General features: G+C 40.8%; 1 protein-coding gene across 1 annotated transcript in view; it reads right to left on the bottom strand.

The window, feature by feature from the left end:
- Positions 1-12,991: 12,991 nt before the first annotated feature.
- The window catches only part of LOC126418509 (activating signal cointegrator 1 complex subunit 3), a 238,365-nt gene continuing 232,466 nt past the window's right edge, over positions 12,992-18,890 (bottom strand). Inside the window, exon 37 of the mRNA XM_050085303.1 lies at positions 12,992-13,360. Within this exon, the coding sequence (XP_049941260.1) occupies positions 13,182-13,360 (179 nt within the window). The 3' untranslated portion in view covers positions 12,992-13,181. The remainder of the gene's footprint in view (positions 13,361-18,890) is intronic.

Here is an 18,890-nt window from a genome sequence, read left to right as displayed (position 1 = left end):
GTAGTTACATATAATAACAACTAACAGGTCATACAATTCCATACAAATATATTTTATTGTCCCACAAGGTACAAAGCTTGTTGTCACAAACATCAGTCAGAGCAAACTAACTGCAGGTGCACAGAGGTCAGTAGAGCTACCTTGGGGCAATGATATTGTTCTGGGCGACTCCAAGGAGTTATGCCCCCACAAACATCTACATTATCATTTTCTTTTGGTCTTAAAATATCAAAAAATTTCAGATCCTGAGAAGCCTTCACTATATTAAAACAAGTGTTTTTGTTGATCTTATGGTTTTCTGCCACTGAATCATCACAGTTTAACAGAACTTCAAATGTGTTACAAATATTACATGTATCTTTTTTCAGCTTTTTTGTTCTTTGACAAACATATTTTCTTGTAATATGCCAGTGATACATGATCTGAATATTCTTCTTTGTACAAACTGTACATGATATTAACGGTAATTTCTGGGGTGAGGAATTCTCTATTTGTTTCACCTCTTCTATGTTCAAATTTCTATTTAGGAAATTTCTTTCCTCCACACACTCCTCAGAGGTTTCTAAATCCTGTGGTAATTGAATTTTCATTGGAGCCAAATATACCCTTCTGCTGGATATTCTAGAAGTCTGGAAAAATAAAGTTTTACATACAGGTATCCCGGATATTTTCTATATCCTTCTTTGCATCCTTTTCTCTGAGTTCTTGGCTCTCTTCCTTTTCACTTCATTGTCTGATACCATAGTGCTGTTAGAGCACCATGTAAGCCAGTACTGTAGATTTTCCAAACTTGCCTTTTAAAGTATGTCTTCCTAACTTTGAAAACCTTTTATAGGGGCAGAAATATTCTTTGAAGTCTTTCTTACTTTGCCTCTTTGAGTTATGTAAGTCACATTTCTAATGCATTTTGTCTTCCTTATTTGTTGGTTTTGTAATGAGTACTTTCTTGTTCGTCCCTTCCTTGGTCTCCCATTTGAAAACTTTGTCATGCCTTCGGAATTCAACATTTCACTATCTAGTATTTCTTCACAGTTCTCAAAAATTTTAACTGGGCTCACAGCACCTAAATTGGAAACATCATTTCTTTAATAAAATGACTGTACAATAGTTATGGGGCTTAAATTAGACTTAACTGGACTCGGGAGTGAGAGATCAATGGCTGATTTATGGGACTAATCCGGTACTGTGATTAGTGTTGCATAGCCAGGTGACTAGGGGTCTAATGCCTCTTGATTTTCTTGTGTACGGAAAACCGGATGCTTTGACATGCATAGTAATTTAGAACATTACTTTCATGGATCAGAACTTGAACAAACTACAAATAATTTGCAATTATTGCATCACAAACTGCCAATGTATGTTAAGGAAACTAACCTAAATATCAAGCTTGTTGTTGTTGTTATTGTTGTTGTGTTCTTCTTCTTCTTCTTCTTCACCATGACCTCCAGTATATGTTTTGGCCATGTTTTATACATTTCCATTATTCGAACAATGTGTAGCAGCATAGCATCTCTGACTCTGTAAATGAGGATCACTGCCCTGCAAGGCAGTAGGAGTTAGTATGTTCTGTATGATCACAACACACATGTTATGTATATGTGCTTACTAATAAACAGTGTCAAAATTGTATCGCTATGCTGTGTCACCATTCTGCTGTCACACTGCCAGTACCCCATTTCCCACAGCAGTGACCCCAAATATCCATGTTGTGCTGCAATTTTGATGATAAGTCAAAAATCTGCCACACCAGTTACACCAACAAGAATGCTGCAGTTACATGGTATAACCTCACCGTTTTTTCAGCAATGTTGACAACATCTCTCAACAAGTGCTCGTAAATTCCAAGAACGTCCCTATGTACAAAACTGCTAAATATCCGCCAAGGCTTGGACGATACCACAGTGCCAAATGACATAGCGACAATGCCATCATTGTTCATCACATCTTTGGACCAACCTCACATCGCAGCTGATCCCGAGCAGCAAACTGTGCCACGACAAGTGTCCAGTTTACTGAGTGCCTTCATGATAAACATTCCAGATTTGATAATGAGTGAATATACTCTGGGTATTTCAGACAAAAGTGCAGCAGAGAATCATAATAAACAATGGCACCCATCTCCAAAGTAAACATTAATCCAAGTGCCTTCAACATCTGCTCAGAACAAAACATCAAGTGTTCCAGCACTAGTGATTATGAGTGTAACAATGCTCACATTAATGATCCGAATGGTATGGACACCTCCCACAATGCTGTTTCAGTTAAACAACAATGGCCTGCACCATACCACTCTGTTGTTCCATTTAATCATCCACCTGCCAATGCATCACAGGATCAATGTTTACACCACCTTCCAGTACATGTGCATCCCAATTTTCCAAATCCTGCTCCGACTAAACATGAGTTCCGCCGCACGGACTATGACATCACTCATATCCCAGCTGCATCGGGCATCACAACCAACTCACTTCCTGTCCATCACTGTGCTTCAGATTTACATCACCCACACCCAGCACCAAAACCAACTATGGACTCCGAGAATGCATTTTTCATGACCTTGCCGCAGCAAGGTCAGATGCTGCTGACCACTCGTTTGAATGACGTCACACCCCTGTCATCCACACTGCAAACGACTGCACATCTGCCGTGCGGAGTGGCCATGCGATTTGAGGCACACATCACGGATTGTGCATCCACTCCTGCAGGTGGTTCGAGTCCTCCATCGTGCATGGTTGTGTGTGTTGTTCTTAGTGTAAGTTAGGAATACACACACATTTGAACATTTTGACTGCACGTCTGCACGAGCTCCATGAGACACAGAGTGTCACTGGAAACTAAATGGTGATGTTAGTGCACGAGGAGGCACTGCTGGAGTTTAAACTTCAACTCACTGACAGAACACCTCCACTACCGCAACATCACATTCTGATTAACAACCAACAGCACTATGCTGCAGTCGATGCCTCGTATGCCAGCATGGAAACTGATTTTGCATGATCCTGGCCAAGCTGCCCAAACATTCTATACAGTTGCAAACTGCCCTGTGGCAGCTTGACCAACCCAAACCATGCTGCACCCCCTGCCTCTGCCACCCTGAGGGCCTTTCATGGCTTCAGTGGACAACAGTTGCATATCACGACATCCGTTGTTGTCGCTTTCCCAACTGGCCATCACTCCGACTCTGTGTGTAACAAAAGCTGCAGCGAGCAAGTGCATGGCCTACTTCCACACCCAACACAAAACAATGCTACTGCTGGTTTCACACCAGATTTGGCCAGTCATTGCTGTAGCTGCTGCAACTGCATGCGGCCAATGACACTGTAATCGCAGTTCCTGGATCTGCACATATCACGCTCGACTTAGGCACAGATACACAAATACGTTGGATCGCAGTTGCTGGAACTGCACTCATTACGCTCCAGAGTCGTATCACATGGCAGTTTTTGACCTTTTCCCTTATACACCAGTGCGTGCATCCTACCATATGCATCACAGAATGGTTTGTCTGGCCTAACATCAGAAAGGACTGTGCCATGTGGACCAGGCCTTGCATTCCACGCCAATAGGCAAAAATGGCCCCCCTTTGGTAAATTCCCGATTCCAGGGGGGCGGTTCCAGCACATCCACACTGACATCATGAATCCACTCACCAAATCACATGGTTACCATTACATTCTGTCAATGACAGGTTGTGTGACACAATGGGTGGAGGCCACACCCAATTCAGACAGATCAGCAGAGAAAGAAGTAAAAACTTTCGTCAACAGTTGGATTCCCAGATTCAGCTGCCTGGCCTCCTTAATGTCAGAGCAGACACAATGAATTTTTATGCATAAACACCCTCCCATGTGTTCTCATGTGATGCTATGTACAGAAGTAGTGAAACCCACCCTACAACCACCATTTGCAGCACCTTACCAAGTGTTGAAATTAGATACAAACACTTTTGATTTCGTAATAGTTGGAAAACAAACAACAATGTCAGTGAACCAGCTTAAACCAGTGTGGACATTAGCAGACCTGCCAAAACACGACACTACTCACCCTACCGCCTCCTACGCACCCATTAGTCAATTTCCAAGTGTGTGTGATTGTCCCCTGTTTTCTGCCTGATGATGTATGCACCGTGTTACACGACACCGATCTCGTGATTGCCACTACCCACACAGAGAGGCAGTTTGACATCACCCCTGTCCCACTAGAAGTTGACATGGCAGGGATCACCTCCCACTTTTCAGCAGGCAGTAGGCTCACCATCACTGCCCCAGCTTACACTGCCACAGGCTCTCGTCGCCTCCTGTAGATGCAACAATGCAAGGCAATGGCACCAACATGCCTCCCTCTTTGAATGCCACTGCTGAGTCTACAACAATTAATGATGCAGCCAAGACTAGTTCCATATCTGCTAATTCTGGCAGTAGTAATCCGTTAGCTGTGCTGCTGAATTAGCGCTTTGGCTGTGGCCTGCACCCCCCTGGTGCACCTCAGTGACTACAATGTGTCTTCCATTGCAACCACTGTCACACAGCCACCCATATCACTTCAGACAGACGAAGTCTTGTCGCAGCCTCTCTTCCTCACATTCTCCGCACTATGCCTCTGTGGTGGTGTAACATCTTTTGACTCTGTAGGCTTACACGTGTTATGCATGTGTGCTTACTGATAAACAGTATGGAAATTGTATCTCTATGCTGTGTCAATATTCCACTACCACACCACAGGTACCACGTTTCCCACACATGCTTAAGAACAGTGAAAACTTAAAATATATAATTAGAGGATTGTTTCACAATCAGAAATGCATAATCTGCATGAGAGAGAACCACAGTGTGTGGGAGAGCAATACAGGGTTCACAGCCAAAGCATTAATTCATCATGTAAACCAAGCAACACTCAGTTGCCGTATAGCCAAAAATAAAAAATAAAATCTTAAGATTGCATGGTTAGTGAACTGATGCATGATATAATAATTGAGGTGAGTGTTTGGCATTGGTTCAAATTAACTTCTTGTTGAAAAATCTACTGTATTGGTGTCAAACAATTTTTTTATGGATAGTTTACACCTCCACACGATCAGGTGCAAAAATCTAACTTTTATTGTCTCCTTCAGAAATGTAGACTATTATTGAGAATTTGCCCAATTTTAAAGTTGTTTCAATTCCAAATGGATTCAGGCAAACCAGAGTTTAAACATGGTAGAAGTTCAGATAATTTCCAAGAATCAGTGCACATCAAAGTTGCAGATCTTTCTCGGTATATACCGAACTGTCAACTCTCAACATGTTGACAAGAGACTTGACAAAAGATGAATATATTGAAAACATAAGGATACTACTTGGTATTGAACATCACGATGTACATCGAGAACCAGTCACTACATGGGTGTAACAATTTTATTTAATTAATGGAAGCAAAATGGGAGAGCTACAATATACATTTCTTATAAACATGTCATGATATACAATGATGTGGTTATGCACTTTCCTATGAGTACAGACTGAATTACTACAACTGAAATGATCAGTAATTATATTTATAATGTTGCTTGTCAAAGACATTTGTCGTGATGTTCTGTTAAGAAACTTCTGAGCATGTTGCCATCTCGGTCTACCTCTTAACTTCCCTGTTCAATTTCCAAGAATGAAACAGAACTATTACACCCATGCAGTGACTGGTTCTCTATGTACGTCATGATGTTCAGTAACAAACCTCTAAACATGTTGCATCCTAATCTGTGAAATGCAGTTAATGACATTGCAAACATTTTGGTGTATCGCTCAAACATGGGATCGACTCCTTCCACATAGGAGAATCTGATGCATTCATCAAGCTAGCATCACCCGATATGTATACCGGCATCACATAATATTTTACTACTCTAAGCTGATGTCCACTATCAAAGTATACAACAATATCTAACAATGGAAAATCATGGGTGGAATGTAACAATGTTATGAAAAGTAAACAAAGGAAAATACAGGATGGAATGTAACAATATTGTTATAATATTATGAAAAAGGATAGTTGGTACTCACCAGACGCCGGAGATGCTTAGTTGCAGATATGCACAAGAAAAAGACTGTCAGAAAATGAACTTTCGGCCAACAAGGCCTCCGTCGGAGATAGAAGAAAACACACACACACACACACACACACACACACACACACACACACTCTCTCTCTTTGTCCTGTCTCTCTCTGGCAGAGGCCTTGTTGGCCGAAAGCTTATTTTCTCATAGTCTTTTTGTTGTACCTGTCTGTGATAGAACAATATTTGTATTTCCCACATTGAGACTTGACAGAGTCGAATGTTCGATATATATCAGTCACAAGGGGTCTGCAGCTTAATGTGCACCGATTCTTAGAAATTATCAAAGTTCACACAAAGGCAAAGTATGTGACACACATTTCCATGGTTGGCAGCACAACGAAATATGCTGCCCGCTGCCCACTTGCCGCTCCTGTCCTCACATTAGTCCTAGTGCTCAGAAAAGCTGGTGCTGCTGTTCCTCCTTCCGCCCAGTTGAATTCTTCAAATTAAATCTGCACGTGAATTCAATTGGTAAAGCTTCATCTGTGAATGTTAGATGACATTTTATTTTTCAAATGACGAATTTGGGGAAAAAGATCTTGATGACTTATAATAGGGTAAATATGCAGGGTTGCCACATGTTCTGGAAATCATGGAATTTCAAATATGCAACAAAATCAGGGAAATTTGGGGGAAAAAAAAGAAAAAAAAAAGAAAAACACTGCAAAAATCTCATTTTTGTCTCAGTAGAAGAAATGGTTTGTTTACTGAGGTGTCACACATTGTTGCTGGCTGGGCGCAGCAGAGTACATCCGCTGCGTCCCTACTCCCTCATTCCTACTGCTTCTCCCCTTCCTTACACTGCCTTCAGCTTGCAGTCAGTGCTGGCACCACTTCTTGCCACTAGCCTATCAGCTGCCGACAAGAGGCAGGGAGTTGTGAGGAGTGGTTTGTTTGTATCTGATTCTGAGAGATTGTTGACGCAGCAGCTGGAGACAGCGGCCATGTGTGCATGAGTTGTGTCTGAATGATAGTGTGAATGTGTGTGCGCTCCACTTTCCCACTAATGTGCAGGCCCTGCCCATCAGATGTAGTCTCACCAACCTGACTGCAGATCGTGTCTGTTTGTGTGTGGCACAATGCGACAGATTTTTGTGGCTTATCCATGGGTACAGGACTGCAGTGTTCCATGGCAGCTTAGAGGTCATGGGCGATGGATTTCATTAATTGCAGCTCTCTCACTGCAAGTACGTTGCACAGTGCTGCATTTTATAGTCATTTTATTTATTCTAGTACATTTTGGCACTTTGAAAGTAGTTTGTATATTAGGAAGTATGAACGATATGAAAAAGAAAATCGTGGCAGTAGTTGGTGGTTTGTATGCTATGTACTCATACATTTCTCGAAAGAAAAATAACACAATACCTGTAAAATAATAGCCATAACATGGTGGGTAATAACCGACAATAACAAACATAGAAGAACAAACATTTTATTGGCAGCCACCTATAATGTTAGTTTACACAACTCTTATACACTTCTTTCTAGAGGCTTACTTTTTTCTGAAGTTATTTCTGAAAACAGTGAAGGTATTTTAAATCTGTCTTGCGACTCCAAGGGAATGTGTATTTTTGCCACCACGTTTGTTTTGTTTTATTGAAATAAAAGAACAGCAGGGGTCTTGATGAAATACATATACCATTTGGCTTGCTTTCTCCATCTAAAAACAGTTCATTACAAAAGATGTTGTGGTTTTAGGGCGCACAACTTCAATGGTCATTAGCGACAAAAGATGTTGATGTTAGTACCTAAGATCTTTGCTCACACGTTGAGGAATACAGAAGTCCTTACAATATTTTGTCAACCTATATCTTTACTTACCTGTGAGATCTCAAATTTCTCAGCGAAAAATGCTAAAACTTGTCTGGAAATCGTGTGTGTGTGCGTGTGTGATTTATTTATTTTTTTCTGGTGTCACACTCCACAGGATAATGTTTATCATGAGTGTGATCAACACAACACGTAACAAACAATAGGTTGCTCAACTTGGCATCTGAATTATTTGCCCCCCTCCTCCCCAATCTTTCTCTTTACTCCCTGATGATAGAACATACAAGTTCCAACAGCGAGGTATAGCATTTCTTCGCAGTAACGTGTATGTATCGGCAGTACCTGAAATTTTGTCCCCTGAAGATATGTACTGTCTGGTCACTCTCTCTCTCTCTCTTTGTAATCTGCTAAGCCACAAGATATGGAAAATGTAACTAATTAAAAAGCATGGCAATTATTTCCATAAATAGCTTATTGTAGGAATCATAATGTTCAAAGAGAGAGCAAAAAATATATTCATTAACTATGAACAGACTTCCAAAATGTATTTTTTATCGTTAGTAATAGTTCTTCTCTAAACGTGTTATTGTTAATGTACAGCAGGTGTTGTAACCCTATACAGTGAGTGCGCATAATTAAATAGCGCACGTCTCCATGACCAACCTGAAGAGGCCACCTCACTTGGCACAGACAGCACAGGAAGCGCCGAGCTGTGTGTCAGCAGCATATATAAGACAGTGCGCAATGCCCCTGGCCACTCTAATGATTTTATCAGGCAAGGTGACGCAGTGGTTAGCGCACTGGACTCGTATTTGGGATGCCGATGGTTCAAACCTGTGTCCGGCAATCCTGATTTAGGTTTTCCATGATTACCGTAAATCACTTCAGGCAAATGCCGGGATGGCTCCTTTGAAAGCGCATGGCTGATTTCCTTCCCCACCCTGATAGGATCGATGCCTCGCTGTTTGGTTCCCTCCCACAAATCAACCAACTAATGATTTTGTAACACTTGATTTCATGTGTTGTACTTGCGACAACATCATTCAGTGTGTCTGTCTTTGGCTTTGCGTGGGAGTGAATTAAAAGTTGGTTTGTCTGGAATTCTATTATTGCTTTTGTTCAACATTACAATATGGCGATGAGTGTGGTATTCTACTCTGTATCTATCGTTTTTTCAGTTTACTATGGATAATATGTTGGTAGAAGAAATTCACCACACACTTGTTGAACAGCAGCAGAATCACTCTGTGGTACTAAACAATTTGGCAGCTTCATTGACGTGACAGGGTTCACTGCCATTGACACAACCCCCACAATTTCCTCCATGTGATGATATCGTGGAGGACTGGGACAAATACAAAAAATGCCTTCGGTAACATTTCTATGTTTTTGGCATCACTGACCCCAATGTGTGTAAGCCTTGCTTTCTGTTACGGATTTCTCCTCATGTTTATCATCTTTTAGGTCAGCTAGTTCCTCTGGAAGATCTTGCCAGTCCCTCTTTTGATGAAATGTGTCAGTTGCTCTTATTAAACTTATTCATGTTATTGCTGCTCGCATTGACTTCTACAGTTCTTGAAAATGGCCACGACTATCATACAGAGCGTGGGCAGCAGAGTTTCAGGGCTTAGCTGTTATTGACAGTTTGCTATTGAAGCTCTCTGTGACTCATATGCTGATCTGATGGTTCATGTGCTATAATATGCTGGGACCCTGATAAAGAAGTTTATGAACGTGCTTTACAATGTTAAAATCCCCCTCTCACAGAGGGTTTAAACATTGTCCGGTCTTTTGAACTATCTAGGGAAGTACGAAATCAGACAGAAGCACAGCGTGAAGTAGCTGCCATCACATCTCCTTCTCAGACACCATCGATTAGCTCAGGGGAAGGAAGATGACGACGTGGCTGTGCAATCGTGGTCTCCACATCACTTGAGGCAACATCGTACTAAACAGCAGTCGCGTGCTCCTTTCCATGCCCTTGTTGCTTTGTTCAATTTGAATGGGCAACTCTCAATTTCATTCATCAGACATTAAAATGGGCATGAACAGTGTATCTCAAGTGATGGGAGTCACAAACAAACTTTATATTGAAGTACGTGTTATGGACAAGATGTTGAAAATGCAGGTAGAAACATGCTGCAGTGGCTTTGATAAATTCTCAAACCTATGTGGATGTCAGATCACTGCTGATGTCCCCTGCCTCTCATTGGCCGGAGAGTTACAACAAATTCCCATATTGGGACAGTTTTCTATGCCTGTAGAATATAAAGCAGTTGTTCGACCTTGGGCATTTTTAGTGGGAGATAAAGCCAACACTAGAAACTTATTTGGGTTAGAAACCTTCAAAATTTTTGGATTCTCTATTTCTGACGAAGTGCATATGGTATTGTATCAAGTTCCGTACCAACAACTGCATGCATTATGCTCAGAATTTTCCTTATCTTTTTTGGACAGTTGGGGGGGGGGGGGGGGGGGGGGAGGGGGGGTGCTACCAATTACAAGGCTCACATAACAATGAAACCATCAGTGTGCCCTTTTGTGCCTGCCCAAACTACATTGGTTTATGGGATCAAGTCAAACCAGAGTTCTTATCGCCTTACAACCTTCAGTGTTGTCACATCGGTCTTCTCTAGTGAATTGTCTACACTGTTGGCAACAGTTGCAAAACCTGATTGCAACCTTTGGCTCTATGGTGATTTTAAAAAGTCAAATTCACAGTCTATTACTGATACCTATCCCTTACCCTGCCAGGACCAACTCTTAGCTCGGCTTTCTGGGGGTTAATATTTTTCCAAAATAAGATTTGTCTCAAGCTTACTTGCAACTGCCTCTTGATGATGATTCCAAATGTATCCTCGCAGCACCTGCTGGGGTGCATAAACTACCTGGATGATATTGTGGTCTCTACTTCCACCACACATGAACACTTGCAAAGTATTCATGTCTTGTTCACCATGCTGCAGGCTGTTGGATTGAAATGTAACTTGGACAAATCACAGTTTTTTCAGCCGTCTATCATATAACTCACTACTGAAGTATCATAACTCACTATTGAAGTCTAGTGTGCTGGCATCAAGCCTCTATGCCAGCATGTCAATGCCACTGCGGCTTTCCAACGTCCTATTAATTTCAAAGAGTTGCAGCACTTTCTTGGAAAGATTGCGGACTACCATAAATATCTTCCTGATGTGGCAACGGTGTCTTAGCCCCTTCAATGCTCTCTTAGGTGAAGGTGTTACTTTTCACTGGTCGTCTGCCAACGAGTGTGCTTTCGCCCTGTTGAAATTCAAATTACACTCAGCACGTTGCTTAGTTACCTTCCAACCACGCCACCATCTCGTTTTGGTCACAACAACTCCCAGTACAGCCTTAGGACCGTTCTTGCAGACAAACACACACATGGTTCTGAATGCTCTAACGTGTGTGCTTCCAAATCTGTGAATTAGGTGTAACAGTACTTTTGCCAGATAGAAAAAGAAACCCTTGTCATTGTCCACTCAAAAAATTACCTTTTCCTATACAGTTCTAAATTTCATTTGATTACTGATAATAGACCTCCTTCAGCATCTCTTTGGGACAAAGCAGCCTATCGTCTGTGACGCTGGGCTGTTTTTGTCACACTATAGCTACAAAATTCACTTTTGCACCCACAGCACATCACACTAATGCCGATGCTCTTTCTTGCTTGCTGGCTGACCCCAATCCAGATTCAAACGAACTGTTGTGTTTCCATTTACACATGGAAGCCCAAAGCAATGTGTATGGTAGTCCCGTTACCAGTTCTGTTGGCTACTGAAGAGTCAGGGGCCAGGGTTAAAATCCTATCTGCCTTAGTGCAGTACATTATGTGCCTTCTCCGCCTTGAGCACTGGGGTGTTTCTTGCACAAAATTCGTGGCCTGCCACCACACGTTTTGGCCAGGTGTTGACAGTGAAATCAGGCGTGTTGTGTTAACCTGCCCACATTGCGCCACCCATCAGATGGCACCACAGGCCTCTTTCCCTGTGGCCCATCCCACAGTGCCGCTGAGAGTGTATTCACACTGATTTTGTGGGTCCCTTCTTTAACTTCTTTTGGCTTGTTGTGGTCGACACTTTCTCAAAATTTCCTTATGTGGGTCATTTCCTGTCCACATCCACAGCAGCTATGGTCATGGCTCTTGCAAAGACTTTTTCCTGAGGAGGATTGTTACATACGCTTGTGACAGACAAGGGCCTGCAATTTGTGTCTCAGGATTTTGAAGATTTTTGTACAAACGTGGCACTTGGCATGTTACGGTCCCTCCACTTCATCGTAAGTCAAATGGTAAGGCTGAGTGGCTGGTCCGCTGGTTTGGCCAGCTCCCTAAGTTGATACCGGTGGTTGTACATCACTGCTGTGACTGTCACCTCTGTGTTGCACAACTCAGGGGGCTTGGTATCCCAACACCACCAGCTCCACCCACACGACTGGGGAACCTGCTGCCCACATGACCACCTGTGCCATCTGCTTTCCACCATCCATGCTGTGGCATGGTCCGTGCCCCTCTTGGCTCCTGTGCCACCTTCATTTTGGGTGCTACCACTGCTGTTGGGTGGAGTAGTTAGTGCCGGGCCGCCTCCGCCTCCATCTCCATCTCCGTGGCCCGTTGCCACCGCTCCCTCGAGGTCAGCTGCGGGGGCACGGGCATCATGCCTGTCAACACCTGCACCATTCCAGACCGTTTTCTCCTATGACGGCATGACACTTGCTCCAGCAGTCATCCCTTTCTAATGAAGACAAGGACATCTCCACAGTGAACAATCTTCCCCAAGGGGAAGGAGTGTTGTAACACTGTGCAGTGAGTGCGCACCTCCATGGCAAAGCAGCCCTCAGCTGCTCTAATGTTTAAGTGATTATGGAATACTCCATTGTTAGACTGCATTAATGTAGCCCCTGATTGTGTGTGTTGTACTTACTACAACGTCATTCAGTGTGTGTGAACTTTCATTTATGTTGAAGTGATTTAAAGTTGGTTGGTGGGAAATCTAATATTGTGTTTCTGCAGTGTTACAATAGTAAGGTTGACTTTGTTGTTAATAAAACATAAACACCAGTCCAAATTCCACATGGACATCAGTACACTTAATGACTATCAAAACAACAAAAGACAAAACAACGTTCTTTATTTTCAAAATAAATTATTCAGTAATTTGGTTTTACTCATATGATGAGAAACAATATATTGGCAATATCACAGTTTTGAAGACACATCAAGCCAGTCATTACCAGCCATGGTATCATATCATGTATATTCTTTAAATAAAGAACATAAGATATTTTTGAAACAGGACACAATTTAAGAGTCAGCCCATGAGGTAGAAGAACTTTCACATGCAATAATACTAGTGGCTTCTTCCTGGTCTGGATTACTCCCACAATTTTCTGCTGACTGGACAACATTTAGCTGGATATCGTACTGCTGGTCCAGGCCAAGGTAGCTGTCGGACATCACGTACAGAGTCAGCATCGTACGTCCTGCCGAGGAAAAAGGTGTGCGTGTTAGACAAGGAAAACAGCACTGCGTTTTGTAGGTTCTGCACAGTATTAAACAGTTAAAGTACACAGAGTACCAGTAAATGAATAAGTTAGACATTAAGCCACAGGCTGGCACTATCCATTCACAAGGGCATCTGGCTAGTTGAAGATGTCGAAGCTAATGAAACTCTGTACCAGACTGACTCCAACTTTCATTGACACTGATGTTTCCTCTTTTTCATGTAATTGTCCTAACTGACTAAAAATGATGTAAAAACAATCAAATGCATTGTAATAATGCATTTTCATAACATTTAATTTGGTAAAATCACATATAAGGAAAATTCTGTCAACTTTATGAACATGTATTTGGGAACTAGACAAAAATGAATTTGCAAGCTAATGATATATTTTGTGAGGGATGATTACATTATCAAATTGTCAATAAAATTAAATGTAAGTATTGTTGAGTAATACGCAGATGGAAATTCAAACTATTTAAAATCAGAAATTTAAAGAAAAATACTGTTTATTTAATCATTTTTTTAATTAAATGGGAATATTTTAATCAAATTAGCAACATCAAATTGTGAGCTTTAATGTTATGTAAATGCTTATTAAAATTTACAACTTGAAAGAACTTTACAACACAGCAAGTAAAAACTAGGATTTGTAAGTTTTAGGACCAACGAAATAACATTACTGAAACATGATAGCACATGTTATCATACAAAAGTAAGGGTGTAAATAATTGTGAAGAAAACCGTGAGCATAGATTATTGTAATTTTTTACTCTTACTTATTTGGAAAGGAAATCAAGGTACAGCCAAAATATATGGAACAAATGGAAACCTGATGAAAAGGAAGCATTCATTTTCAAAGCATTATATACTGTCAAAAAATACATCACTAGAGTTAAAATGTAAAGTACAAAACCATTAAAACTCTTATTAGCACCACAGTACAAAAAGTTCTGACGGAATATTAGTCATTTTGGAATAAAGGTAACAATTCATCAAACAGTAAAGGCTTGAGTCATTTAGAGGCACACTAATAAGACATCAAGTTTTGCTAGGTTTTGAACAAATCCTTTTTCGAGTCATAGTATAAACACATATGCACACAGCCAGCACAATGTGTACAGCCGCGCGCGCGCGGGTGTGTGTGTGTGTGTGTGTGTGTGTGTGTGTGTGTGTGTGTGTGTGTGTGTGTGTGTGTGTGTGTGTGTGTGTGTGAATTCTAGCTAGAAAAAGGATTTTTCTGAAAGCTAGGGAAGTATTCAGTCTTGTTCGTAAGTCTGTTGATGACTTGACATGTCTACTATTCTGGGATTTATTAGCACTACGTAAATATAACAGTTACAAAGTGCTAATTAGAATTTTAAATAATTTGACTAATGACTTTCTTCTTGACTATAAATGTTCTAGTTATTGAGGTCTTCCGAGAAGACTTGTCTGATGTAGTTCTCCATGCTAGTATACAATGTGCAAGCCTCTATATCTCTACTAAACTACTGCAACCCACATCCAACTAAACCTGCCTACTGTACTCAAGTCTCGTTGTGCCATAAATTTCTTTTCTACCTAACTTGATTCAGTATATCTTCATTAGTGATTTGGTCTGCCCATCTAATCTTCAGTGTTCTTCTGAAGCACCAGATTTCAAAAGCTTCTATTGTTTTTTAGTCTGTGCAGTTTATTTCCTTGTTTCACTTCCATACAAAGCTACACTACAAGCAGATATCTTCCAAAAAAGATTCCTATTTTGATGTTAACAAATTTACTTTTATGTTAATGCTTTTCCTGCTATTGCCCAGCTGCAACTTGAGATATGGCTGTGGTGTGTCATCTCACTGTGCATCCCAATTTCAGAGTCATTAAGTAGATTACAACAGTAATCAAGATGAGGAAGCAAGTGGAAACCTATGTAGATGTTGAAGTATGTAGATTTTTATTTTAAAGTGAGATTGGTGGAAAGTGCAATGTTATCTGAGCATGGGATCATGAGATATTCAAATTTTGATTGAGCATAATAATCAGAATTCATGGTAGCTGGCAGTGTCCACAAGAAGCCACCTTTTTTTGTGCAATGGGAGAAGATATGCACAAAAAATGTGGGTGATCATGGCACTAATACTGAGTGTGATGCCAGGAAGTTTGGAGGGCTGGAGTAAGAAAACCAGCAGGGGCAAAAACAAAAATTCAGGGGTGGACATCTCCTTAGCTACAACTAGGTGGAACAGTTCAAGACAGTGCGGAACAGAAAGGCAAAATAGTCGATCATTGAACTATATATTGGTAGAGACAGGAGGTACGGAAAATTATTTCAGTAGCATTCTGAGTGTGTGTCCATTGGAGCACTTGGAGTATGTCACCATATTATGATAAAGATTAATGTTCCTAAAGTGGATTGTCTGACACACCACTTTAGCCCAGAAAAGTTAGCAGCAAGGATGATGAGCCACAGTTCAGAGAGAACGCACTAGGTGTTGGAAGACGTAGGACCTGCACTGAATGGCAGCTCAATCTCTATGGCATAATAAGCTTTGTTTTTGTTCAAGTTCAGTCAACAACATCTGATCACATACAGTAACACATACATATGTTTTAATTGGTGTTGATAAAGTATAGTCGCTTGTGACAACCTAAACACACTTAGACGATGTGAACTACATAATTGTTCACTGCCTTGGACTCGCGACTATAGTGTTGCTGATGACCTCTTGGTTGCAATGGCAGGTTTAGATAATTTTATGTCTTGGAGAGTATCGCATTACTTACTGCCTGCAGATCCAAAACTATCCTAACACTGGGGTCTTAAGTCCCGTGCACCAAATAGCATAAATCATTTGCTAAACAGTATAGCAGTGCTGTGGCAGTTTAGTATTGTAAATTCATATGCAACTGTTTTGTTTGCGGCAGTATGGCATGTTACTCGTAAGTAGCTATGGTCATGTGAGCTCCGTGGATTCTGATAGATGGACTTATAACTTTGCACAACTGCTGCAATGAATCTACACCTACCAAACCTTTACCAGATTTGTTTGCTCTCCTTTTGCTGGTGTACCAAGCTTACCCAGGGTGTTGCTGTGTTGGAGTAACTTGTCATCAAAGTTCATATGTTGGAGTGCAGCATACGAACAACTGCACTACATATAAGGGCAGGTGAGGTCCACAGGATGAGTATGTGCGAATGGACTTTGAGTATGGAATACCACGGTACAGGTGTTGCTACTCAGTTATGCATCCCTGTTAGGCTCCCGCCTCCTGGTACAGGCAGTTTGTTCCATGGTACGTTGTTTGCTAGGGTCTGGCATTTTTTTCCCCCTCCCTCAGTGTAAATTGATGCATTTTGTTCTGATTAGCATCAAAAGTGGCCAATGCAATCAACTTTAACACAAGCTCCAAACTATTTTGCCACATATTAACAGGACACCTGAAGCCGCCAACAACAACGAACAACCTGTACTATCTTGCTTTTAACCACTGGACATTAAATGGGAAGTAGCACAAGAAAACAAAGTCATTAACCTCAGGAATAAACCTGCTATATGGCCACCAGTCAGCCTATCAATGACTTAAATCTAGGAAAAGCTGTGTACCACACAGAGCCTTACTGATACACCACAATTCACAAGACCTCACCTGTGGAAAGAAAGAATCATACACCTCAGTGACTGACCATAACCCACAAAAGAACTACTTCAGGGCCACACTTGGGAATAGATGGCCTGGCAGTGTCTCAATAGACTGCACTCTGACATTGCAAGGTTAAAAAGAAAACATGTTAAGGTGGCGTGTCCTGGATGAACAAACTCCATGCGAGTGAACAGCTGCAGACTTTCACATGCCTCGTGCAATGAGAGCAGTGTCCAAACCTTATTTGTTTATAAATTGCAGTAGTTTAAAAGAAAAATGGCTTCTGCATGCTACACATCAAGTCCTTTTTTTATTTAATTTAACTTCTGTAGTCATGCAAGAGGAAAGTTCAATAACAATAAACTTAATGTGCAGCATGCAAAAGGTGTTTTTCTTGCAAACTACTGTGATTTATTACAGTTGCTGCAAAAATAGCCAACACAAGAAACTTGTTATTGAGTTTCTATATACAACCATGTCTAACTCCTTTCTCAGCAACTTCTCCATTTTGTGTCCTTCAGTTATTATTACTGCAGTCTGGCTTCTGTACAAGTTGTAGATAACTTTTCTTACCTCTAAAAATTTAAAAAGTATATCCCAGCCCACACTGCCAAAACTTTCTCTGAATCTACAAATGATATAAACATAGGTTTGCTTGTGTTCAGCCTATCTTATAAGAAGGATAGTTGTGCCTCAGTCGAATCTACATTTCTTCAAAACCCAAACAGATCTTCTCTGACGTTGCCTTCTAAACAGTCTTTTCATTCATCTGTAAATAAGTAGTGTCACTATTTTACAATGATGACTTATAGTTCTGTAATACTTACACCTGTCCCTCTTTGGAATTGAAATTATTATATTCTTCTTGAAGTCTGTCACATATATTTAGCATAGGACGTGAAATCGTCTTGCCAAGGATCTCAATAATTATGCAAGAAAGTCATCTATTCCCCACTTTGTTTTAAGTTACGTCTTTCAGTGTTCTGTCAGATTTTCTCACAGTATCAAACTGCCTCTTTACCTACTTCCAAACTGCCTCTTTACCTACTTCCTCTTCCCTTTCATAATATTACCATCTGAGCTCTTTTCTTTTCTCCATGGGTCTTTATAGTTTTCCATCTGTCTTTCCTAGTCATGCATAATTCTACAGCTTTGCATACTCCTCTAGTCATTTCTGCTTAGTCATATTGCACATTATGTCAATCTCATTTTTTAGACATTGCTATTCCCTCTTGCCTGCTGCATTTTCTTTGCTTTCTCTTTTTGTCGGTTAAAATCAATATCTCATTTGTTATCAAAACAATTCTACTGGGCCTTGTATGTTTGCCTATTTAATCCTTTGCTGCTTTTGTATTTCATCTCTCGAAGCTACCCATTTGTCTTCTATTTTGTCCCCTTCCTGTCTGTCAATTGTTGCCTAATGCTCCCTTTAAAAGTTTCAACACCCTCCAGTTCTTTAAATTTATCTAGGTTCCACCTCTTTCATTTCCTACCTTCTTGAAATAACTTCAGTTTTAATCTGAGTCAGAGTGCTAACTGTCCCTGGAAACATTTTGCAGTTTATATAATCGTAAAGCACAGATTTCAAAAGCATATTTTATTTTATCTGGAAGCTTCCAATGTCACCAGTTTTCTTCCACATATCAAATCATCTTTGATGAATTCTAAACCAAGAGTTAGCAATTATTATGTTATGCTTGATGCAAAATTTCTACCACACAGCTGCTCCCCAAGCCCCTGTTCCCCTACTATTTTTCCTTATCTTCCTTTTCCAACTATTGACTTCCAGTCACGCATCACAATGAAATGTTCATCTCCACTGACGAGTTGAATAATTTCTTTTATTTCATTGTACAGTCTTTCGTTATCTTTATCACCTGCACAGCTAGTAG

The sequence above is a fragment of the Schistocerca serialis genome, chromosome 9 (genome assembly GCF_023864345.2).
Source record: "Schistocerca serialis cubense isolate TAMUIC-IGC-003099 chromosome 9, iqSchSeri2.2, whole genome shotgun sequence".
Taxonomy (NCBI): Eukaryota; Metazoa; Arthropoda; class Insecta; order Orthoptera; family Acrididae; genus Schistocerca; species Schistocerca serialis.
Note: the sequence above shows the minus strand (reverse complement) of the source record. Positions and strands in the feature narration are given on the sequence as shown.